At 41.8% G+C, this 25,054-nt stretch overlaps 1 protein-coding gene across 6 annotated transcripts in view; it reads right to left on the reverse strand.

Moving 5' to 3' along the window:
- Positions 1–1,185: 1,185 nt before the first annotated feature.
- AP4S1 (adaptor related protein complex 4 subunit sigma 1) overlaps positions 1,186–25,054 on the reverse strand; it is a 35,868-nt gene continuing 11,999 nt past the window's right edge. For 5 of the 6 annotated variants that reach the window (XM_053251879.1, XM_053251855.1, XM_053251863.1 and 2 more), the window contains 5 exons: positions 17,717–17,908; positions 14,631–14,717; positions 12,070–12,138; positions 7,916–7,927; positions 1,186–1,581 (listed from right to left, as the gene is read on the reverse strand). In XM_053251879.1, coding sequence (XP_053107854.1) covers positions 1,453–1,581; positions 7,916–7,927; positions 12,070–12,138; positions 14,631–14,717; positions 17,717–17,854 — 435 coding nt within the window. In that variant the 5' untranslated portion in view covers positions 17,855–17,908 and the 3' untranslated portion in view covers positions 1,186–1,452. Of the gene's footprint in view, positions 1,582–7,915; positions 7,928–10,336; positions 10,976–12,069; positions 12,139–14,630; positions 14,718–17,716; positions 17,909–25,054 lie in introns of those variants that run through there. The other variant, XM_053251887.1, reaches the window with a different exon arrangement.

The raw sequence follows: 25,054 nt of genomic DNA on the forward strand, positions 1-25,054 counted from the left end.
TTTCTACTGCCCTGGTGAGGATTGAAGGTTGTAACTCCCTTCAGTCCTGAAGTCACAAATTGAGAATTGTTTAGCTAGTTCTAGTGACCTCTGCAAGAAAAGTAAAGTGTGCCATCGAGTTGGTGTCAATTCCTGGCGACCACAGAGCCCTGTGGTTGTCTTTGATAGAATACAGGAGGGGTTTACCATTGCCATCTCCCGCACAGTATGACAGGACATGCTAAAAATCTACTCAGTCTTTAGGACAGAGCAAAATCCATGCATTAATAATCTGTATTCTGTTCTGTACAGTTTGGTTTTAGGTACTTTTGAACTAGACTAAAGGTAGAAAATGTAATGCGACTCAACTAAGTCATGATTACCTTCTCATTTATCTCAGTGGAGCTTAGTCATGACTAACTTGGTCTAGATCATGCCCTGAATCTGCACTGGAACTTGTATTTTGCTACCTCTGAGGAAATATGGGACCTGTATATAATTTTAATATGTATCCTAAAATCAGATCCATATATTTTGAACCAGAATATAAACTGGCACCAGCAACAGTGCCTTATCTATGTAATATAATGCTTTTGGTAATGCCAACCGAGCTTTTACACAAAGCACCAAAAATCTGTTTGCATGTGTGTTGTCCCTTAAGGTGGGAGGCCTGTGGCTGTGACTCAGGCAGCCTGAGGCCCTTTAACTGTAAGAATGCATGCCCCCCCCATCCCTTGTGATCATTACAGCAGGCAGACACATGCACTTGTGCCCTGCTGCCTGGCTAACTGACAAGCTGGCACTGTGTGTTCCTGTCACCTACTTCAGTTAATATACATCCAAGTAAGTGTATACACATACAGCTTTGAATGTTGCATACCTTCCTACACAACGTAATCTTCATGGAAGGGGAGTGGGGAGTATACACATTTGAAATGTGGCAGGCAGGAGTGTTATTTTTGCTGCTGGAGTACAGGGTGGGCACAGTGGATCAATGCAGTCATGCCTGAAATATGCATGTGTTTTACTTCAAACAATACTGAGTATATGCTATTTCTGAAGTGAACCGTAGTACCATCAGTTTAAAAGGAATATAGGCACCCCTTGCTCTCTCTAGTTTTTGCCCATAATTATTAAGTATTAACACCTACATTTTTGTGTTTTTAATCCAGTCTTAATTGGCAAAAGAAAGAAAGGAGATACAGATTAAAGGATCCATTTGTTTATTTCCCCAACTGAATTAAAGGACACAGTTAAACATTTTGTTATGTTAAACCAGTAAGTAAGTAATCTCATTTCACAGGGAAAGAATTAAGACCATAAATTTGTTTCCTTCAGTCATCTTGTAGCTTGAAAAGAATCTGTCTAGCCCACTCAGAATGTTGCAAGAATAGTCTTTGGAACACTTAGGAGTTAGTTGCCTTTTATGTTTGAAGAATGTTGTGCAATATATCCTTCACCAGCTTGGTCATTCTAGCTTTCAGCCATTTTGTCAAGAACAAGAAGAGGTGCAAGAATTCTGATCTTGTTGGTTTCCATGATGCAGCCATTTAATACCATTTCATCCAAAATGATGTGTACCCTGTCCAATTTGAACATTATCTATGTACATTTAAAGTTAAGGATTTTTTCTTGTTTAAGGAATGAGTGATGAGAACTAAATTGGAAAATATCCTAATATCGGAGTGTTTAGTATGTATTTGGTTAATATTCAACAACTTTCAATAATAATGTCAAAATTATTGCTTTGTTCATATTTCAGTTAGTTCGGCTGCATTCTTTAGCAGAACCCAAGGCATGACATTTGGTAGTATAGTATGAGAATAGTTGCTTCTTAACGTACTTGCACATTATGGAAGGCAAAAACAAATGTTAACATACTAAGATTTGCAAACTACAGATGCTAACAAACCTATGACATAGTAAGACTTAGACACTGCTTAAGCTATTAGTTAGCTATTAAAACTTTGAATACATAGACTTTGGTCAAGATCCAAAGAATTGTGCAACTAGTTCTGCATGGCCACTGGCACGACTTGGGTTGAATATGAGCCCTATCATACTCCCTGGCAAACTGCTTTCCAAATTGAAGAAGCTTTCAAAAGATTGATATGGCATGAGAATAGATGTGTGTGGCTAAGACCTTGGGCTAAACTACAGTAATTTGTTAAGATTCCCTGCCTTTTTCAAAATATATGATGGTAGCCAACAGCTAATGAAAAGTATGACTGCGTAGCCATTGGCAAGTCACTAGTTGACATCCAATCAAAGCACTTTACAAGGCTAGAGTGTGGATGAAAACAATAATTGATAGTATAAGAGGATGCAAATTAAAACTGAAAGAAAAGAGAATATTCTCTTTTCTATCAATGTCAATTGCAATCAAATTGCAATTATAACTTGCACTTCAACCGAGAGATCATTTTGTGAAGTATGGCACAAAATCCACACCCCTGCTAACTGGGCAAAGAGGCAGCTTTTACCGTGGTGATTCTCTTTATTTAGCAGGGGGAGAGTAACTGGCCCTATCCACCCCCAGCACAGTACTTCCAGTGACTGTTGCTGGTGTGTGTCTTATGTTTCTTTTTAGAATGTGAGCCCTTTGGGGACAGGGAGCCATCTTATTTGTTATTTCTCTTTGTAAACCACCCTGAGCCATTTTTGGAAGGGCGGTATAGAAATTGAATTATTTATTATTATTATTATTATTAATTATTATTAAACTAACTCACTTCTTTAATTACTTATATATTCTCAGCATATGCTTAGTGACATGGCTGTTCAAAACACTAGAAAACAAATACAGTGGACAAATTTAAAATTATCTGATATCAGTTCCTTACTTCACAACATAGTTTAATGAATTCTGTCACCGCAATTTGACAAGTTAAATTGGTCTCGCTCGCACTGCACTTCTATTATGTTCACATTTCTATTTATAATAATGGTACTGATCTCATAAGGGTAGTGGTCAGAGAAATCACAGCTGCTCTTCTCTTATATAGCTCTTTCAAATGGAAATTATGCAGTAGGGACTTGAATGAGCAGATCCCAAACAAACAAAATGCAACAAAGTGACCAGAATCCATGCCTGTTTCTCTACTTTAGATTATTTCTCTGTGTGCCGTTACTACTGCGTTCCATCTAGAGGTTTTTATTACCAGCTGCCCAAAAGGCACATATTTAAGTTTGCAAATACCTTTCAGCATTTTCCCCACCTCTACCCACTTAATATTTAGTTATCCTGTTCATGCTTTGATCATGTTTTGTTCAGGATGATATTTGATAGTGTTACATCAAACAAGTCAGCTTTTATTCTCTACAAGCATAGCTGTGCTACAAAATTAAAGCAGTTTTATTTCAGGTTGTCATGTTTTCCACCAAAGACTTATGGGAATTGTAGTTTGCTGAGGTGCTGAACATTCTCCCTTAGATATTCCTAGCTGCCACTCCTACTGCACAGTTCTCTGGGGAAAGGGCAGACATTTGGTACAAATTTATTCTTCTGAAATTACAACAGATTGACTACACTTGTAAATGGAGTGAAATCAGTGTCAAGGGAATACTTTTTGCTCTGCTTATGTGATAATGTGTATATCCTTCAGTCAAACCTCCTTATCTTTCCAGGCATGCCTTTTAATGTGTGAACAGTTGTACAATTAAACCATAATGACCACATGAGAAACTTGACCTTTGCTATCTTAGAATTACTCTCAGTGGCTAACAAGATGTGCACTCCAGGGGAATGTTGCGAATGGGGAACTTGCAAAAATGCTGCTTCCACATCTGCTGCTTCAGAACAGCATCTGGGCTTGCTTCGAAGTCCACAACAGCCCTGGGGCACAGCATTATGGGGGTCAGTTAGCAGGAAATAACAGTGCTTTGGGATCTAACAATTTATTTTAAAAAAAAAAATATTTCAATACTACTAATTCAGCTGCTACAGTAAGCAAGGGCATAGGGTCCATGGAGCAAGGGGCTATTTATGTATTCATTCGATTTCTATACCGTCCTTCCAAAAATGGCTCATGGCCATCTTTGGAAGGGCATACCAAAATCAAGGGTATGATCATTCCCTGGCCATCAGGCTCTGGGGGGATCAGTAATCAGCACCTCATCGCCCTCAGCCAGGGTGCCCCCTTGCCCCCAGCCAGCCAACGAAGCATTCACCCACTGGGAGCGCAAGGCATGCCCCCTCCTTCCCAGCCAGTGTTTCACTGAAATGCTGGCTGTGCTGGGGGGGGAAAGCCCCAATGAACCACTAATTGGGGATAGACCCTCTCCGGGGCACTGCCCCACCCCCTGTATCTGACATCAGACGCAAAAGGATGAGGCCCGTCAGCCCTGGCAAAGCTTCCCCTTCCCCAGTCAGCCAGGTGGAATTGCTGACTGGGAGCTCCTTTCCCTGCCTCCTCAAGAAGTCAGGCCCTGCCCCCTTGCGTCTGATGTCTCATGTAGGGGGAGTGGCTTGAAGCGTGCACAGGCTTCGCACAGGTGACTGTAAAGCTTAGCGGGCGGGAGAGCTGCTGGAGGACTTTGTCCTCCGGCCGCAGCCAAGCTCCCTACGCCCCTGACATTCTGTTTGAATTGTAGTTTCCCCCTGAAAAATACCCATCGCTTAGAGTCAATAAACACCTCTTCAGAACCATGAGGAAACTGCACGTCCGAATCTGAGGCTTGCTTTCTTCATTTAGGTGTGTTGTTTTTTAAATTGTGAACATTCCATCTTACAGTCAAGTGTTTTTTAAAGCTTCTACAGAGATAGCTGATGGCTGACTTCCTGCCAGGAAGCCCAAAGAGGTTTTCTTTTTCTCCTAGTGAGATATGAGCCAGTGGCACCCTGTTCGGCAGCATTCCACAACTAGCTACTCTTCATTCCACCAGCAAGTACTTCATCTTCTATTGGGAATTGAGTGACCGCAGCCCATAGGCAGCCCCTTCCGCCTCAGTTCATTCTTCTGTTCCTCCCTCACTTGCCCATGTTGCTTTTGGTAAATGTTCCAAGTAGATGCTGAGCCCTTTTAGGTATTGTGCCCTGGTTTGAAACTCCTTATGATTCAATGGTGCTATTCCTCTACACATATTGGCTTTAAAATGAAGCAAAGTCTAGCTACCTTGTTGATTTGGCACAATATGTATTATGTAGTAACACAAGCACAGGGAATAAAGCAGGTTTGAGTGTAATAATTGACTAGACAGTTGCTTCCTTTAATGGTTGGGATAGTGTTTAGGTAAAATTCTTTCTTTTCAAAGACTGAATGAAGTAGATTATTACTATTCCTTTTTTACAGATGGGTTGCTCAAACTGAAATCCTGAGCATACTTATTAGGCTGTAAAACCTATTTTGCTCAGTGAAGCTTATGTCGAAGTAACAGAGCAACCCTAAACTTCTTTCCGTGAAATTTGCTCAAACCCCATTCATTGAGGTGTTTGGAAGTTTTATCTCAGCTCCAAAACTGACACTATCAACTGGACCATGATAGCCCTAAAAGGAACACTATACTATTTAAAATGCTTGAGGATTTTCTTTATGAATATCTGGTGAATTATAGCTCATGTTAAACTCTGTCCCTAAATATGTGTTACTTGCTTGATTCCACACATATTAAAGACTCCAGTATAATTTGGCTGTATAACTGCTCACCACCACAGATTAGCTGCATGCATACTATCCTCTAATATATCACATTGCCAGTCTGACAACAGCTTCTACAAAGTAGCCTCTGACCCAGTGACTGGCCTAGCTATTTCGGTCCGTGAAGAAATTTGCTTCAATTAGCATATGGCTCTGAAATCTCTTGCTTGATCAAATCTTAACAGGGTATCTTACAACTGTACAATGTTGTGATTTTAGACTTGGACTGGAGAAGCAAGATGGTTCTATTGTTGAATATTATTTACCCAAATTGAAGATCCCCTACTAACTGAGCAAAGATGTGCCTTTTAAAGTGATATTTATCTTATATTTCATAGGGGAGAGCAACTGGACCTTTCTAACCACAGCACAGCATCCCTCCAGTGGCTGTTGCTGGTGTCTACCTTGTGTTTCTTTTTAGATTGTGAGCCCTCTGGGGACAGGGAACCATCTTATTTACTTTATTTCCATGTAAATCGCTTTGAGAACCTTTGTTGAAAAGTGGTACGTAACTACTACTAGTAGAAGACAACTCTGAAATTTAAGACAACCCTCTTTTAAAACAAGATTATACTATATTTACTCAAAAGGAAGAGGACTGATTTTAACATTACCACCCAATTTCTATGATCAAAGACCTTGGGGAAAAACTTGTGCTAGATTCAGCTAAATACAATAATATGTATTATTGTATTTAGTGCTACTAAATAATAAGTGTCCATGTGTCAAGCATTTGAAAGGCCTTAGCTAAGTTCACTGGTGCAGTGTTCCACAGACATTTTGCATGTCGTGGAAACTGCTGTGTCTTCCAAATGCAAGTTGCGCTGGAGTGCACTTATTGATGCCATTACGTGAGGGAGTTGCACAATGACATAGCCATGATTTCCAATGGCTGTGTGATCACGCAACTCCCTCGTGGAATTCCCAAATTTGCACAAGTTGTGCTCTAGCACAACTTGCATTTGGAAGACACAGCAGCTCCTACCATGTGCAAAACTGCCGTGGAACACTGCATTGTATTTGAACCAATAACCTGCAGTGAAAATGTATGCAAGAGAAAATTCTTACATGCTTTTCAGAAACTTGGCAGTAATTCTTTCTTCCTGCATTACAGCATCTGTATTTTATTTTTGTGAAAAAACATTCCCTTACTTCTCACACAGACAATCATTTAGTCACGAAGCAGAAACCCAATTTAAACTACAAAATTTCAGCTTAATGTGAACTACTCCCCCATCAAACTATGGTTTTGCTGCACAAAACCGCTGTGATAACTTTCAACTGTTGCTTTTGTAATATTTTTCTTTATGACTCATCCCTCCCAGAAATCAGCACCTACTGCAGTTGTTTTAAGAGCTTAATAAAATTCCACCCACTTCTCCATGCACAGAGCTGGGACTTGTCAAATATTAAATGTGCTAAGTAGCAACACTTCAGATTCTGCTTTATGGGGAAAATGTTTAAATCCCAGCCACTCAGAAAGATTTATTTATTTATCTATCTTAAGTATGGGAAGCAGCTTGTTTAATGTGCATTCTTAATTATGTGAAGGTTAATGCCTAATAAGCTTCCAAACAAATGGAGTCCTGAATCGGATGGACAAAAATTTGGTTCTCCAAACAACTATTTAGGATGTAATGAGAATTTTCATTCTTGTAATTTGACTGAAACTAGACAATTAAAGGATGACCTTTTGGGTTAAGTGGTACAACTGTGAAAGTTGCCATCTCGGCTTTTAAGTGTCTCAGTGGCTCAACATGACATCTATTATCATGCCACCTTTTCCTTTGTGCAAAACTTGCATGAGTTACCATCACTCTGTCACTTTCCAGACACTTCACGCCACTAGCACTCAGTGGCTGACAGACCACGCAGGATGCTGCCCATCATAGGGGCACACATGAGGGGCTTGTGAGCCAACTAGGAGTCCGTCCTCACTGACATTGGAGGCGGGGGAGGAGGCATTCATATCCATCTGTGCATAATCGCTTCTCCACCAAGACTGCCAATAAGAATAATGGCAGTTGTGGGGAAGCAGCAATTATGAACACAGCCGAGTGTGCACAGAGCCTCCTTTGCTTCCACTGTTGGCAAGGACGGGCTCTTGGCTTGTAAGTTGCCCATGCATGCCCCCCTTCACTGTGTGTGGTGCATGGTATTTCAGCCAGTCTCTTGAGCACCTTTTTCTTCTGCACCCAGCTAAATCTAGGTATAGCACAATTTTAATTCACCAAGCAGCACTGCAAAAGGAGCATGAACATAGATAAAAGCAGATAGATTGGTGGAACAAAAAAGGATACATCTAATTCACTCTAGAAGACAAAGGGGGGGGGGAGAGAAAGGCCAGTTTGAGCAAGAGCATAGAACTTATATTATTTAACTATATATACATGAGCACAATTGTGTTAAAAGCAAATATTTTTCACGAACAGTTTCCATTGCCTCATCTGTGTACATTCTACCACAGCTCTTTGTACAATTAAATCTGACTTTCCCCCCTGTCTATATCAAAAATTTTCAAAATTGTCTATATCAAAAAGAGAATGTAGCTCTTTACTTGGGGCAGGGGGGAACGTAAGGCCCAAATATGTGTAAACAGTTACTTACATGCACGTTGCTCCCATGAGATTCAATTAAAATGTTACAGATTTTGGGTACAATCTATCTATTGTTGCCTCCATTTATTTCAGTGGAACTTATATGCAGAAGACCTGCAAAAAGTCCATTCAGGCGGAAGGAAGTTGGGTAGTTTGGGAGATTATGCCCCGGGGCTTAGACTTTGGCCAAAAATTTCCTCCCAGATATTCTTCATTTATATATACACATATACATCCATAAGATTGGAACTTAATACGTATGCTCCAGTTTCCCCACACAATCCCAGTGGTGGTGGAAGGGGTGAATAATGTGATTTTTGCTGTTCTTTCTTCTCTCCAGATGGAGTTTTTACTTCCAGGAATCTGTCGGTGGAGACTGCACAACCCTTAGGGGCAGATTCCTGAAAGTAAAAATTCTATTTGGAGGGAGGAGAGAGCAGCAAGAAACTGCCCTCCTTGATGCTGGGGTTCCTCTACTGATGCTGGAGCTGTTGGGAGAGACTGGAGTGCATTTCACCTCCAGTTTGCTACTTCTGTTTTTTTAGCCCTGCGGAGAATGGCAGTCTTTTCATTCCCCTCCCACTTTGTTGTCAATCAATCAACCCTTCACACTTTAATACTGACATTGACTATGATCTAGTGAAAAGACATTAGTGCATGTAGGAAACCTGTACAACAGAATTTTGCTATCACTTTACTCATGGCTCTTGCAAACCTCCTCTAAACTAATGTTTAAACTAAAGGAGTTTGGAGTGGGAAGCTATTTGAAAGGGGGCGGGGAAACCCCATCAAAACTTTGGCAGATATCCAGCACAGTGTTGCAAGTCCATAACCCTGTGGGGCTGCTCTGCCCTTCAAAGGCAGTGTTGAAGCTGTGCAAAATGGGCAGCTGTGCAAGCAGCACTTCCGCAGGCTAACCCACTGTACTGAATGGGGAAACCTGTGGAAGTGCTGCTTGTGCAACCGCCGGTTTTGCATGGACCCCATACTGCCTTTGAAGGGCCCAGCAGCCCAGCATCAAGGAGCAGAAGGTCCTCCTTTTGCGAAAGTATCTTTATTTTGCTGTGTGTCACAATGCACACTTGTTTATAACAATTTCAAAACTATGGCCAACATGATGCGCATGCTAACAGAGCTATAAGGCTTGGTCGCAGGGCTGCAGCAAAGCCAGAAAATAGTCCCAGCATTTTTTAAAACTGGCAGCTGAGCAAGCAGCGTTGCCATATTTAGCCCTTCTCATGAAAGGGGAGAAATACGGCTTTGCAGCCACCAGTCTTCAAAAGCACTGGTCAAGCTTCACTGCAGCCCCGCAACAGAGTTTATGACTCCAATGGTGTGCGGTGCACAGCACGTCAACCAATGTAATCGTTGTCTAATGTTTAGCAAACAGCTGACTGGACAGCAATATCAGCGAAAGAGAGGTGGTCGCTGTCTTCAAGGTCTCTTCAGCATTAACCAATGAAGCTCTGTGCGGCACCAAGGCAAGCACCAAGCTCTACTTGTACATATGCTACTCATGTACATGGTGACATAAGGAGCATTCCTTGGCCAGGGGGAGGCTAGGGAAGCCCGTACCCAGGAGCCAGAGCCTTGCAGACATTTGGCTCATAGCCAAGGCCCTTTGTGCAAATGAAGTGCGAGACAGCTGATAGTCCCCATGCCTGAAAATTTTTAAATTAAAATATTTAAAACATTGGTCAAATTGTGCTAGGTGTGTTAGATGCATAATGTGGAATGTTAAAAATAGCTATGGCATTCATCTTCACATATGCACCGCTACTGCATGGTAGGGATTATATCACATACAGAGGGGAGTGGGGAGCCCCAACCTGCACATGTGAAGCCACCATACAAGTAAGGAAGCACCACATATCTCTTTATCTGGAAATTTACATGCCTTAGTCAAAACACCTCTTCCTAATATTTGATTTGCCCAGTTTATTATTTATGGCACATTCAGCAGATGCTGTGTATCTATTTCTGAAATACTATCTATAGGCTAAAAGATGCTGTCTAACACCAACGTACCACTTGCTCCATCCCACAGAGATTGGTCTTGCTCAGATCTGTTGGTTTATTAAAAGTAGAAGAGTGCAAAAGTAGGGTGGATCATGGGGTGTCATGGTTGCATTCCATGAGCATGTGACTCATAGAATAAACAAGCTAATACTGACAAATTGGACTGTTAATTAATTCCCAAGAGATTTTCTGGTAGAAACCACAAAAAATGGAAGCTATACGTTTCTGTGCTAAATTAACATATCATATTTGGAGATTTTTGGCAGTGCCCTAAACTATTATTATAATGGAAGAGGAGGAGGAGGAGGGAACAAACTGTGGGAAAGAAAAGAACATCTGTCCTTTACTAGAGAGACGTTTTGTCATCTCAGTATTTTTAGGTTTGTGAGTTTCAAACATTCTTTGCAAGCGCTATATTTATCTAATGGCATTTGCAGAGCTTATATTCAGATTTCAGACCCTCCTGCATATCCCAAAGGAAACACTGACAAAATTAGGAGCAAGATATCAATCTGTCTTTCAGCTTCTGCTCAGATTCCTCTTTATTTTCAAGGAGACTATTAAACTAGAATTCAATACATGTGGAATGAGGTTAACTTATCCTCTCACTTTTTAATTATTTCTCACATTTAATGTAGGCCAAATATTTACACTCTGATCTGGATTCTGCATGCAGAGAGATAGGGTTCCGCTTGAGCAAAAACATGCTGAGCAGAGAGTGCTGTCTGGAGCTGCACGTGGTTGCTGAATAAAAAAATTATGGACAGTACTAATTTACCTGCTCAGGGGTAGGGGGAAACTGAATCCAGGCCTCCCCTGCTCTTTTCAAACAGTTTGACTGGCACTATCAAGGCGGACACAACTGACTACCTGCTCAGCAGGTGAATGCACACACAGCCTCTTGTGCATCATGTGCACAACCTGCTCCTTCATGCAAGACTCTGCGGATCTCGGCATCAGCAGAGAAGATTAAACTTTTATCCAATCTTGGTCATCTTCACTGTTCCCTCTAAGGCATGTGCATGTGCACGCGCTCACAAGTTTTTGGATGTCCACTCAGTTCATTTTAGATCCCTCTCAGGTTGAATCAGGAAGGCCCCATTCTGAATGCAGGTGCGCACACACTGCCTGGATACTGCCGCTCAGAACAAAACTCATTCCGCACAGAGATGAAAAAATTAGAGGGACCACTGGTCACCTTCTTAAAACATATCAGCAATCAAATCACTCTAGTGTACATTTGAGGAGCCATGCAAGAGCTGCCCTCTCCCCTTCTAAAGCTTGCTTACTTTATGTGCTCAGACTATTCTCCAACACTGAACATGAGGCATCCCTGCTTACATGGGATGCCTCCATGTACAGTATACATAGTCTACGCATGCTTTCAAATGTGCACCAGAGACTGATTGAGTACTGTTGGCCTCGATCAGGCCTGCTCAACTTTGCCCCCCACCAGCTGTTTTTGGACTACAACTCCCATAATTTTAATGGTGTTTTAATGTGAACTGCCCTGAGCCTTTTGGAAGGGCGGTATAAAAGTTTTAATCATCATCATCATCATCATCCCCAGCCACAGTGGCCAATAGCCAGTGATTATGGGAGTTGTAGGCCAACATCTGCAGGAGGGCCGAAATTAAGCAGGCCTGGCCTAGGTCTAGTGAGGAAAAGAAAGCAACAAATCATGCTCTGGGGAAGGATTGTGCTAATGGACAACCTGAAGGTTCACACTTGCATCAGTTTCAATGGGGTTGTGCAGGAAACCCTGCCTGCAAAAATATGACACTCCTGGTCTTTCCCATTGACATGTCTACAGTGTCATCATAATTTTTGATACTTACCACTCTGCTGAAATACTTATCCAAAACCTCCACAAAATTATGTATCAATTCATATACAGCCATTTCATTCTGAAATTCAGCAGAAAGCAGATCAAAAAGAACAAGTGAACAGGTGTACTAATCTTTCTTGAATTCCTTATATATCTTAAAGCTGTGGAATATTTCAAAGTTTAGAAAGACCAAAGCACAAACAAAATTGTCTGATTGTAAGATTTGCAAGAGATGGCTTACTGCCAATACAATGCAATTGCCAATTGTCACAGCAGGAACAGCTGCAAACAGATATACACTGCTGACATTAATTATTGGGTTCAGAGTACCAGTTTGTAGGTTTAGGAGCCCAATGTCCATTTTACTAAAGGCCAAACTAACAAATGGTGCATCAGTATTTGTAGGCAAGAGTCTATTTCATCAAGTGCATGGATGGTAGAGATGATAGAGGGAGGTTGTGTGTCTGTCTGAGTTAGAAGGGAATTCCTTTGCAACATGAGATTAAAATATAAACAAACACATCCTAATAGTAGAGATACCACACACAAGTCAATCATCTGGACTTAGTGATATTCAGTCAGTTGAAGTTGAAGTAATGAGAAACACCTCATTACCTACAGAATGCCTACAGAAGTAGATGGGTCCAATGCATCCAATACACATTTTATAGGCTGGTGCTCAATCTGCATGACCCACATGTGGGCTAAGTGCTGTAACTTAATCAACCCAAGTCTCTCATCTGGCTTTTGTCACAATAAATCTGTTGGACTGTAAGGTGCCCCAGAAATTTGCTTTTGCTGCAAGAGACTAACACTGCTATTCCTTTGGAATTTGTCCCAGGGTTAATGGCAATCTATCCTTCTCCTTTCTAGCTCTTAGGTCAGAGTAAGATTGCAGTCTTAGGGCTAATTTTTCAGTACTGGCAGAACTATTAATACAGAATAGATGAAGGCATGTTTGGTACATAAATGTCATGAAATGCCCAAGCAAGAATGATATTTTTGTTTCCCTTACCCAGTACTATGATGCTATTCAGTTGCCTGGAAGCAAGGTGCTGTTTAGGGGACCACATCAGAAGGAACAGCTTTTGCTTAGCAAACAGTACAGAAGTGACTGGCTCGGTCTCAAGCTACCCGAGTTAAGAGACTAAATGCCACCAGTGCTGGCATATGTGCACTCTCTTCTGCCTCCTTGCAGGGGCATAGCAAGGGGATAGCAGGCCCATGTTCACAGAGTGAGCACCGGTGGCCTCCCCACTTGCAGCGGTGCTCCCCATGGTAGCACATGCACTCATGCGCACATTGCCCCCCACCATGATTGCCTCTCCCCTCCAGCTGTCTGCCTGCTTGAAGCCCCTGCCATCACTGCTGACACTGGCCGCCTCTGCTTCTGGCCACCCAGCTCCTATGCCTGCCCTCCTTCCATCAGCCCATTGGGAGCATATGCACACCCTTCTTCCATCGGCTTCCCACCTCCCAAGCCCATCCTCCTTCCATCAGGAGCACAAGCTCAACGGGAGCAACTCCACTTTCCTCGGCCTCCTTGAAAGCATGTACATGCCCTCCTTCCATCGGCCAGAAGAATAGCCAAAAGAAGGAGGATGGGCCTGGGACCCAGGTGAGTGGCCAAAGGAGGTGGCTGGCTGGCAGCTGTGGCAGCAGCAGTGGTAGAAGCCCCGGGCCAGCCAGAGGGTGCAGCGGTGAGCTTAGCAGCTCCTTCCAGACGCTTATTGGCTCCCAGTCACAGGCAGCCTCGGGTTCTTTGATCCTGTCCACCTTGCCTCCTCCTCTGAGACTTCTGCTGGATTGGTTAGGTGGAGGAAGCTCCGCTTAACCAATCCAGGATACGGCAGTAGAGTAATGAGGAAACTCTACAGAGCATTGTTGAGGCAAGAGGCCATGAAGGTGGTGAGGAAGAGGAAAGAAACATTCAGCAAAGAGCTACTCCAAAGGTGTTGAGCAGCAGAGAGAGGCAACTGGTAGTGGAGAGCATTTTGCTGCCCTGCCAACACCTCAATAAACTATCACTTAAGGTCACTGCTTCACCTTGCCTCGTGGAAGGATGACCCCTGCTTTCCATCTCAATGCCTCCATTTCATTTCACCCCAGAGCAAATTTTAAAATGTTAGGAGCAGAAATGTGCAGCTACCTACTTCTAGCTTTGGCACTACGGGAAAGTAAAAAGGTTCTTAGGATTTCCCAGAAGATAGGGGCCACACTGGAGGAGGGGGGTTTGGGAGAACAGGGTCCTGGGAGAGTATTCAAACATAAATAGCTTGGAAGAAAGGGGCCATGGAGGTAAACTATGGTTGCTCTTGGCATGGAACTACTCTCTGGAAGCAGAACAGAAGTCACCACCATTGAGGAGGTGAATGGTCTGTGCAATTCTGAGGCAACTGTGCGGGTTGTTTCTTCCCTTAGGCTCTGGTCACATGGTGAGAGTGCTGAAGAGTGGCCAGAGGTAAGGACACAAGGTACAGTACTGGATCACATATAAACATCAGAAAAGAAACTGAAGCTAATATAATCTGTGTTTATCTAACTTTACATAGGTAAGAAGTATATACATACCTCAGTTTCATTAATCCCAACCACTATGAAAAGAGCAGCATACTGCCGATAAACCAGCTTAAAATCTTTGTATTCAATGAAGGAACACTAAAAAAGGCACAAAGTAAAGAATATAAATGGATGCACAAGATATGAATTTGCCAATAAACACCTGCTTATTGAATAATCGTCTGACTTACTACTCAATTGTGAGAACATAGCACCAGACATTTCCAGTTTATACAAGCATAAATGAGATAAGCTAACAAAGTGTATCAAGTGTGCAGAAAATCAGCATTAGCAGTGTATTTTATTTACCTGTTTTAAAGGCAGGTGGCTTGTAAACTACATGGCAAATCAAAACAGGTTTAAAGTCAAATTAGACAAGATGGGTTAGCCATGTAGATTTTCTCCATGTGCCTGCCTTCTTTACATATACAACAGCAGTGAAGGGCTCTATTCGTTATATCAAAAGAAGTGTCTGGAGGAGGGAAGTAAAACCTACTACCCTCCTGTTTTAACTCTATGCTCCATTGATTTAAGCCATTTTCTCCTAATCCAGCTCTCTTCCAGCTTAAAACAACCGCGTGTAGCAAAGTGAGACAGAGGAGAAGTTCTCTCTCCACACCCCTTTTCATGTAAAGAACAGACATGCTTGATCCCTGCTTAATAGGTCAGCAGAGAAGGCATGTGAACAGCTGCCCCATCATATCTTGGTTGGCCCTTAAAAGGCCCAAATCTGACACTCAGTCACACCAGCATAATCTTTCTCAGGGTCTTACAGAGATGAGGATGACTAACATTCAGGCATACAAAGTAAGCTTGGCAGGAAGGAGAACGGAATGGCTCTATACTATAAAATACTCCACTGTCTTACTGAAATGAAGGAGGCTTCAAAGTGATTTTGCCTCTATTACTTAGCAACAGTTTGCAGTTGAAGAAAACATTGGCTAGCAATTAAAAACACAAAAAGAATGGGGATTTTTTTCTTTAAGAGAACATGTCTCTAAGCATAGATGAGCAACAATCTAAATATTATGGAGAGTGAACCAAATAATACAAAATATCAGTCAATTAAAAAGCAAAAAACCCAGCACCAAATGGGCAGCCTTTCAAGTTCATTGTTATACAGTGAATATATTTTCTTGCCCCAAAACAGAGATTTATTTATTTTCAGATGAGCCATAAATGTCTTCCACATAGGGGTTTCTGTTCATTCGAGGAAGGAAACAGATCTACACACACAAATGTGTGTGTATGTAGATTAGCATCCTCCACTGGGACTTCAAAGAGCGGTGGCTCTAAAGGAGAATCCCATGCTTGCATCAGAGTTCTCATACTGCAAAGCTATTCCTTAATTGGGACAACTAATTATTGCCTTGATTATACATAACTCATCTTTATAGTACTTTCCCAGTAAACAAAGTAGTGACAGATAATATTTCGGAACAGACAAAAGGTCACAACCACCCTGGTTAACTCCCCACTTCAGAATTCCATGCCACATGATGAGGGGAACCCAGATTCCTCTAAATTTGGGCCTAGGTTGTATAGGGCTTGTTGCCACCAGCCAGTTCTTCCGGCCCCAAAGCACGCTTATCCTTACAAAGTGAAAGAAAAGATTGCTAGGGACAAGCAAGAAGAGATTGCTAGGGACAGGAGAGGTCTTGCAGGCATCATCCTTTGCTAGTCTGGTCTCAACACAATAATTTTCTGTTGGAAAGTATGGATTGCTTTGGGGAGCCTCTCAATTCAATGAAATGAACTGGGAGGCATAGAAAACTACAACTCAGATGCACCCTGACAGGAAATAGTGCTCTTGCGCATGCTCAAGAATACCCAAGCAAACATAAGGCTTCTCCTACATGGCCTCTCCTGTCTCTAGTGACCCCATCAAGATATGATGGGGCAGCTGTTCACATGCCTTCTCTGCTGACCTATTAAGCAGGGATCAAGCATGTCTGTTCTTTACATGAAAAGGGGTGTGGAGAGAGAACTTCTCTGCCTCACTTTGCTACACGCGGTTGTTTTAAGCTGGAAGAGAGCTGGATTAGGAGAAAATGGCTTAAATCAATGGAGCATAGAGTTAAAACAGGAGGGTGGTAGGTTTTACTTTCCTCCTCCAGACACTTCTTTTGATATAATGAATAGAGCCCTTCACTGCTGTTGTATATGTAAAGAGGGCAGGCACATGGAGAAAATCTACATGGCTAACCCATCTTGTCTAATTTGACTTTAAACCTGTTTTGATTTGCCATGGTAGTTTACAAGCCGCATGCCTTGAAAACAGGTTTTGCCACCAGGTAGGTTCCCTTATTGGCACCAGGTAGAGAAGCTTGCATGGAGACCTTCCCATCCACATCACGACTGGGTAAGAGGCAAGGGCAGCAGGACATTGTTCAGGACTTATGAGGAGTTGCAAGGGGCTTGCAGGACTGAGTAGAAGATTCTAGGTCCTGTCGCACTCCCAGTGACATGATTGTGGCAAGTTCCGAATTTGGAACTGGGCTCAAGAGAAAAAAAGTTATTTTCAACATTTGTGGGGAAATAGGTTGGTTTGCCAAGCCCAATTCAGAATCAGTCCAGGAGACATTTGCTCACTGTGGTGGGGGAAAAACACTTTACTGGTTTTACCCAATTTTTCTCACAGGTTTGAACTGGCTAGTGGACAAACATCACATGACCGCAGCAGAACCATGTCTTAAAATGTGGGCCTGCCTCAATCACATGTAAAGTGACTGGTAATGGTGGAGGATGCAAATTAAAGTATAAAGGGGTGCACAGTGTAAAGGGGTGCACAGATCCTACCCCACTTGCTGCTTTATCCCCTGGAGCCCTGACAAAGACATTTTTATTCTAGACAGGTTCCAATGCAGGACCAAAGTGGCTGGAGTGATGGGTTGGGGAGAAGATTAAGCATCTCCTGCATACACACATCCCTTTTGTACTTTAAATCAATCACACACACACACACACACACACACACACACACACACACACACACCCTCTTTGTATGTACCTGGGCAGACCCAAGTTTAAAGCCATGGGTCTGTCACTGTCACATGTAGCTTGGCCCTAAAACTTGTACGTAAGAACAAAATACATACTTGCTCCTTAGACCGGGAAAGGCAATGCTTGATTACTTCAGCTTCCAGTATTGTTCGCTTATGAAGGTCCATATATTCATAGTAACGAGAGAGCCTTGTTTGGCCTTGCTTGTTCACCATAAGGAAAAACTTGATCATGTTCCGTGATCTGCTCTAAAGATCCTTCTGAGGTTTGATGGTCAAAATATACATCTGAAGAGGGTGAAGTCAGAAATGTGAGATCCTAAAACTATCAGAAAATGGACAATTTTATCCTGTGAGTTGGCTCTGGATTGAAGACAACATTTTCAGGCTTAGACTATGGGGTCAGGTGAGAGAAGCTGTTGAGGACTCCACAACCATCTCCAGCAACTGCCTGGAAGCTACCGCTTAAATGGGCTCTTCTCGAAGCACATTAGCTACTGAAATGCTTTAGCAGCATTATTGCAGATGTTTTCCAGTACCGAATCTCACCGCCCCCCTCACCTCGCCCAAGCAAATTCCACAAGGAGAGATGCTTAGCAGGCATGTGGGAGGAAACTGAGTCGCCAGAGTTTCTTTGGAAGAATTGCGTTCTGCAGAAAATCAAAATGCCAGGAAAGAAAAGGATGAAGGAAATTTAGCTCTGCATTAATGTGCTGTCAACAGACATATCAAACTGAAAGGTGCAGACGTGCACAGCAGTGAGGATGCGTCTTTACTCCGCAAAGTATCTGTGTGAAAAAATTTACAGTCAATTTGCCCAAAGCCCACTACGAAGGCCACCAACGCATCTATGTAACTAGCCTCAAGCTTTTGAGGTGGAATCAGGGGGGCATTGGGGGGGGCAGGTTATATGGCTAATTTGCAGTGGAGAATTTTTTGAGGTGCTTACAGCTTATTAGACCTTGTAGTTACGGGTCTAGGCATGGATTTCATCTTTTTTTACCCCGTTAAAAGCCCAGTTTTATCTGTCTGTACAGATAAAAGATCAAAATAAGAAACAACCTATCTCAATTACCTAGAGCAGTGCTTTTTGTATACTATCTAATTATCAAACACAGTCTAATCCTCACTCAGTCATGAAGCAAACTGGGTGGCCATGGGAACATTACTTTTTCTCAGCCTAACCTACCTCACTGATGTTTGTTTGTTTATTTAACATATTTGTATACCACCCAAAACGCAAGTCTCTGGGTGGTTTACAACAAAACAATAAAAACAACAAGTAAAAAGGTTAAAACATTACAACAATTTTAAACTTAAAACAATGTTAAAACTATTAAAAATCATCAAACTATTAAAACAGTATCTAATTAAAAGCCTGGGTGAACAAATGTGTCTTGACTGCCCTTTTAAAAGTTGTAAGAGATGAGGAGGCTCTTATTTCAGCACGGAGCATGTTCCAAAGCCTCGAGAGAGCAATGGAGAAGGCCTGTCCCTGAGCAGCCACCAGATGAGCCGGTGGCAACTGCAGACAAACCTCTCCTGATGATCTCTATGGGCAGTGTGGTTCATAGCAAAGAAGACGTTCTCTTAAATACCCAGGGCCCAAGCTTACGGGGATAATATTAAATTCTACATATGCCAGAGTGCACACCTAGAAGGTATGAGATTTAAGTGGAGCAGTGGGATTTTAATATGACCAAAGCCCCAAAGACCTCTGCTTGCTCAAGGGATCCATCATTCCCCAATTCACCACCCTAAGCTCCCACAAAAGCCACTCCTGAGAGTTGAGATACCCTCAAGGATGGCATGGGATGTAGCATAGGGGATAACTCTGAGAATTTCCTTCCTCCCTGCACAAAACATTCCATGCTACTCCTGAGAGTTGAGGGGTAACATTTGGTGGAGGGAGATGACTCAGGTTTTTGTTTTTTTGTTTTCAAACACATTTCTACTGCACCAAGTCATTGTCCTGGAGCTGCTTTTTTGCTCTGTGAGACCAAACATGTGGGTACAATATGATCGTGGTTCTCCTACCAGTTCTGTCCTAACTTAAGCTAGATTGGGACCAAACAAGCATAAATTAGTAAAACAATACAATTAAAACAATACAAAGATAAACTATCATACAAAACTAAAGCAGGAGCAGTACTATATTTAAGAGCAGCAGTTAGTCAATATCCAGGGAAGGCCCTCTGATATAAAGATGCTATATGAGGGCTGTAGGAGGGCCTTCTCTATGGCCACCCCTCTTCTTTGGAACACTCTTCCCCCCTAGATCCATTCAGCCCCCTCCCTGGCTGCTTTTAAGGCCCTTCTCAAGTCCCACCTGTTTCACCAGGCATTTGCCCTTTCATTATTATTTTAATTAATTGGTATTGGCATTGTTGTTCACTGCCTAGAGTCCTTGGAGGAGGCGGTATATAAGACAATCTAAATAAATAAATAAATAAATAAATAAATAAATAATAGTAGTAGTATCACCTGCCAGTAGAAGCTGCTGTACTGAGAGATTGCCAGGTGAATCCCGCTGGCAGGGAGGGAGAGTCAGCAAGCGGGAGTTGCAGACAGCAGAGAGAAAATGAGTCCAATTACTATGCAACACAGAATGTGCACCCTGCAAGGTTGTAAGCATGCAGTTACGCAGCTGCAAGAATTGCATTTACACAAGAGTAATCTCATTTCCAACCGTGCTCTTGTGCAACTGCGTGCTTGCAACTTCATGACGTGCACGTTGCACTGCATAGTATGTGGGCCATTCTGCTTTGTGGTTATGATATTAATGGGCAACAATGGGCAGCATCCAGTCTAATACTTCTGTGAACAGAAGATGTTCTGCTCGTGCAAGGTTGGGGGAGAGGCAATTCCTGCCAATACCCCCTTCCCCATGTAGACCTGTGCGAGCGGAATATCTCCCATTTCATAATAACTACTCTGGATGCTGCCCAATATCTTTAATGTACAAATGTATTTAAATATTAATGTTACCTATAATTGTAGTTCTGCATTTTATATTTTTAAACAGGTTTTGTAAGGTGCTTCGAGAACGTATTTTAGTAACTTAATCAATCTCATAAATACAATAAATAAAAAGATGACCTTGCTGCTGAATGACAATTCCCAACATTACTTTATACAAAGCCTGACTTTCACTTAAACATTACACCAGAGCCAAACTGTATTCTTGATTAATACTATTAAGCTTTCACTCAAAGTAAACATGTTGATTTACTTTCCAAATTCAGAACTTGCTTACTACCTTAAAGGGCAAGATTACACAATCCTCTTTGGCACCTGAAAGGCTTAAGTGGAGCTTCTCTGCTCCTGTCCACAGTTTAAAAAATGAATAACTGGAGGAGCTGAACAACTATGCTTTGCTGCAGTAGGCACCTGTTATGGCTTGAGGAAGTCCAAAGTAGGCCTGTGTGTGACTGATTTGGGGCCGATTTGGGGATATTACAAATCCAGACATATCCCAGAATCAGCCACACACGATGGGGTCAATTTCATGGCACCTTTATGTAACCTCAGCATAACATACAGATACTGCACAAGAAGTTTCATCATCTAGCTACCACCCAGTCACTCTCTTGCCATGCACTGGGCCATTCGCTGGCTGAGTTCAACCACGCCTAGGTGCAATGCTGTTCTCACACAACTCCTCCACAGCAGCAATACACTATCACCACTTGCAACATATCTATTGCTCAGAATGATGTGACTAGTCTCCCTTTTATTCCATTGAGTCTGCAAACAGAATTGTTCACCTTTAGCATGAGTAATGGTTGCAAAACTGAATGGTTGCAAAACACGACAAGTGTCATGATTTCATTTCCTCAGTTTTAGTAGGAGATATATATATAGGTCATCAGCCACACCCATGTTGAAGCAATATTTGCTATTTATTTCTTCTGTATCAGTTCTTCCAAGGGAGTCTAGCGTAAAGGTACGCATTGACCTAAGCTTAAGCTGAAGCCCGTAGCACTTTCAAATGCCCCTTACCTTCTCAAATATGTCCCAGGTCATAGTCTGAAGGTGCCTGATAACTTTCACACATTATGTTCAATGCACAAAGTGTACCTTGCATTTGAGGGGTCTGTTCCCATGTTCACTTTAAAAATGCATGTGTTGTCAATCACAAACACATGTACATGTATACAGACACGTGTACACACATTTAAGATAAGGTCTGAAGATAGGACTTTTGCCTATGGTCACATTGGTATTTGCAGGTTTTAGTAGCACTTCAGATACATGCAAAAAGTCAAGACTAATTTTTACCAGCTTCTCGAAAGCACCCTGGTTAAAAAAAAACACCAATACTCTTCCCTCTTTTCCTGTACACGGAACAGTCTTTATTTATTCATTCATTCATTTTTATGTGGAATCGGCTGCCTGCCATTCCAGAACAGCCCCCACCTACTACCACCAAGAACTGAAACTGACTAGACCAGAAGCTGCTCTAGTTTCACTGCTACATTGATGTGCTGGGATTGGCTAAAACAGCTTCAAATACACACACAAAAATAAATAAAATTAAATAGACACAGCCATTATGTTCCCAGTAACGCTTACCCCCTATTTTGTTTGCACAGTTATCAAACTGATAATATTGGACTGGATTTGGGCTAAAACCACAGCAGTATTAAAGGAAACCTATTGCTCTTAAGAACAGATTGTATTAGTGCACAAATCAGCTCTATGTCGATAGAAGGCAATTTAAATTAAATAGTGTTAATCAGGCAAAGCTGTGTCATCAATTTCCACCCCCCGCCCACGTAGTATCTGGAATATAAGTGTGGATTTTAAACAGTGAGACATGGAACAGTGAAGTTGACGTCTGCACATCGAAACGTCTGTTCTTTATTTGGAGTTTTTAATTTTATTTTAATCTATGCAATAAAAACATCTGGAGAGAAGAATTAATTTAAAAGTTAGGTTTAACTTTGATCTGCATAGTTAAGTTGGTGGGCAATTACAACAATAAGAACTGGACAGAGGCAGAATGGACAGTTCATTTACACCCTTTATCCTACTGGCTTCAAAGAGAAAATATCCGTGTTCTGGTGATAGAATCACCCCTATATTTCCTGTTGCATTTTAACTATACATAGTAACTATGGACACCACAGTCTGATTCATTGCCAGTTCTACTCTGAAGTCTTTTGTACTCTGTCATTTGTCTCACTTGATTTTATTTATAAGTGGATGCTGGATTTCCTCATGGGAAGCTTGTTATATGAATCACTGCCAGTATGCAGAATTACTGTGTTATTATCATGCATAGATATAGGCATAATTCTCTGCTATGCAAAACCAGTTTTAATTATGCAGCTGTTAAGAGAGCATATCAGGCTATTTACAGAACACAGGAGGTCCTTTCCTCACAAGCCAAAAGCAACTTCTACTACCAAGCACTGTTCCCTGTAGCAGGGATTCCCAGAAGTTGTTGACTACGATTCCCAGAATCCCTAGCCAAAGGCCACTGCAGCTGGGGATGAGGGAGTTGGGGTCAACAACAATTGGGAATCCCTGTTACAGGGAACACTGCTCCCAAGTCAAATGAGTCCTCTTCAAGCTATGGGGACTTGTCCGAGTAAGTGGATTGCAGTCATTGCTAATAGTGGAGTTTCTCAAACTTGTGGGTCAGAATGATGGAAGTTGCAGTCCAACAAAATCTGGGGACCCAAGTTTGAGAACCCCGGGCTTATAAGTTTAGATATGTGTCTTGTCTCTGTGAAAAGACAAAACAACAAAACATACCCACTCAACCACGTGTGTGCGTGTGTGTATACACACACATACATACATACATACCTTTAAAAAAAGGACCGTGTTTTTAACCTTTATATGCTTATTTTGCGTTCTATTTTTCCTAAACAGCAGGTAAAAGGCAGTTCACAGATCACTAAATGTCTTTCAATAGTGCCTCACAAATTGGATATGAAATGTGAGGCCCGCGTGTGCCCTGATTAGGCATCCAAGCGCACCCGTGCCTCTCATTTTTGTATCCAGCTCACTTTTATTTATTGTAGAGCTTTAAACAATGGGGGCACAGTCTATTATACCACATTAAGATTCTGTCACCTCTTTCTGATAGATGGTTAGACCCAGTCTAATTGTGAGCCCAAAAGGTTGGTTAAAGTGTGCTAGGAATAACCAATAGATGTTAAGTGATTCATATAGGCTCTTAGTTTACACCCGTGTAACGTGATGAAAGAATGGTTCACAGCTTTATTGTAATTTTAGAATGATTGTGGGGTTTAAATCACATGCTCATACTATGTATGGGCAGAAGGAGAGGGATTATGGTGGGTCAACACATAGAAATAAGAAAACCCCAGCATTTAAATTTAAGGAATGAGTGAGTGACAGGGTCTAGGCTATGGATAACAAGCACAATTGTCATAAAAGAAGAGCTGAATCAGATGTAGTTGTCAAACAGATGGCATGCACATGGAGTTGTCAAAGGTAAAGCAAGGGGACAGTGCAGAAGAAAATTCCTAGGAATTACTTACAAACTAAACACCAGACTCTAACAACTTTCATGTAAGCAAACTTCCATTAATAAAATGGGTACTTTCTTGCCTCTTGCAGCATCCCCTTAAAAACTGCTCCCGAGGAGTGCTGTTTGGCTTTAACCAAAACAAAACAAAAACCTTACAACAGTTCACAAACAGGGTGTGGTGGTGATATCTTTCCCTAGTTGTTAGTCCTCCCTATCCGGTAGTCATAGATTTATGTAAGGCTTACCTTGAACAAGACTGCACAGTGTTTAGCCTTTTAATATGTTTTCAGTGCTTAGGGTTGGACATGAAATATATGAAGCGATAATACAGATGACAGTGGATTTGAGCATGGGATGAATGCCTTTCTCAGAGCAATTAGTGGAAGTTTCCAGGTCAGAGAGCAAGACAGATTTAAACCCCAACATCTCTAATTGTTGAAGGAAGCACATGGCACACAGTCTCTGAACCCAAACACTGTAGCTAATAGGTATAATAGTAAGAAGTGCCTATCCTCCATGTATTTACCTAATCCTTTTTAACACCACTTATACTAATAACCATTACAACATCCTGTGGAAATGAATACTATCAGTTAAATATGTGTTAAGTACTTCCTTTGTTTTAAATCTGCTACTTAGCAATAGCAATAGCACTTACATTTATATACCGCTCTATAGCTGGAAGCTCTCTAAGCGGTTTACAATGATTTAGCATATTGCCCCCAACATTCTGGGTACTGATTTTACCGACCTCGGAAGGATGGAAGGCTGAGTCAACCATGAGCCCCTGGTCAGGATCGAACTTGTAACCTTCTGCTTACAGGGCGGCAGTTTTACTACTGCGCCACCAGGGGCTCTTAGCAATTTGAATGAGTGACTCTGGTCTGGTTTTTTTTTTGAGACAGTAATTTTTCTCTGTTCACTCT

The sequence above is a fragment of the Hemicordylus capensis genome, chromosome 1, assembly GCF_027244095.1.
Source record: "Hemicordylus capensis ecotype Gifberg chromosome 1, rHemCap1.1.pri, whole genome shotgun sequence".
Lineage (NCBI taxonomy): Eukaryota > Metazoa > Chordata > Lepidosauria > Squamata > Cordylidae > Hemicordylus > Hemicordylus capensis.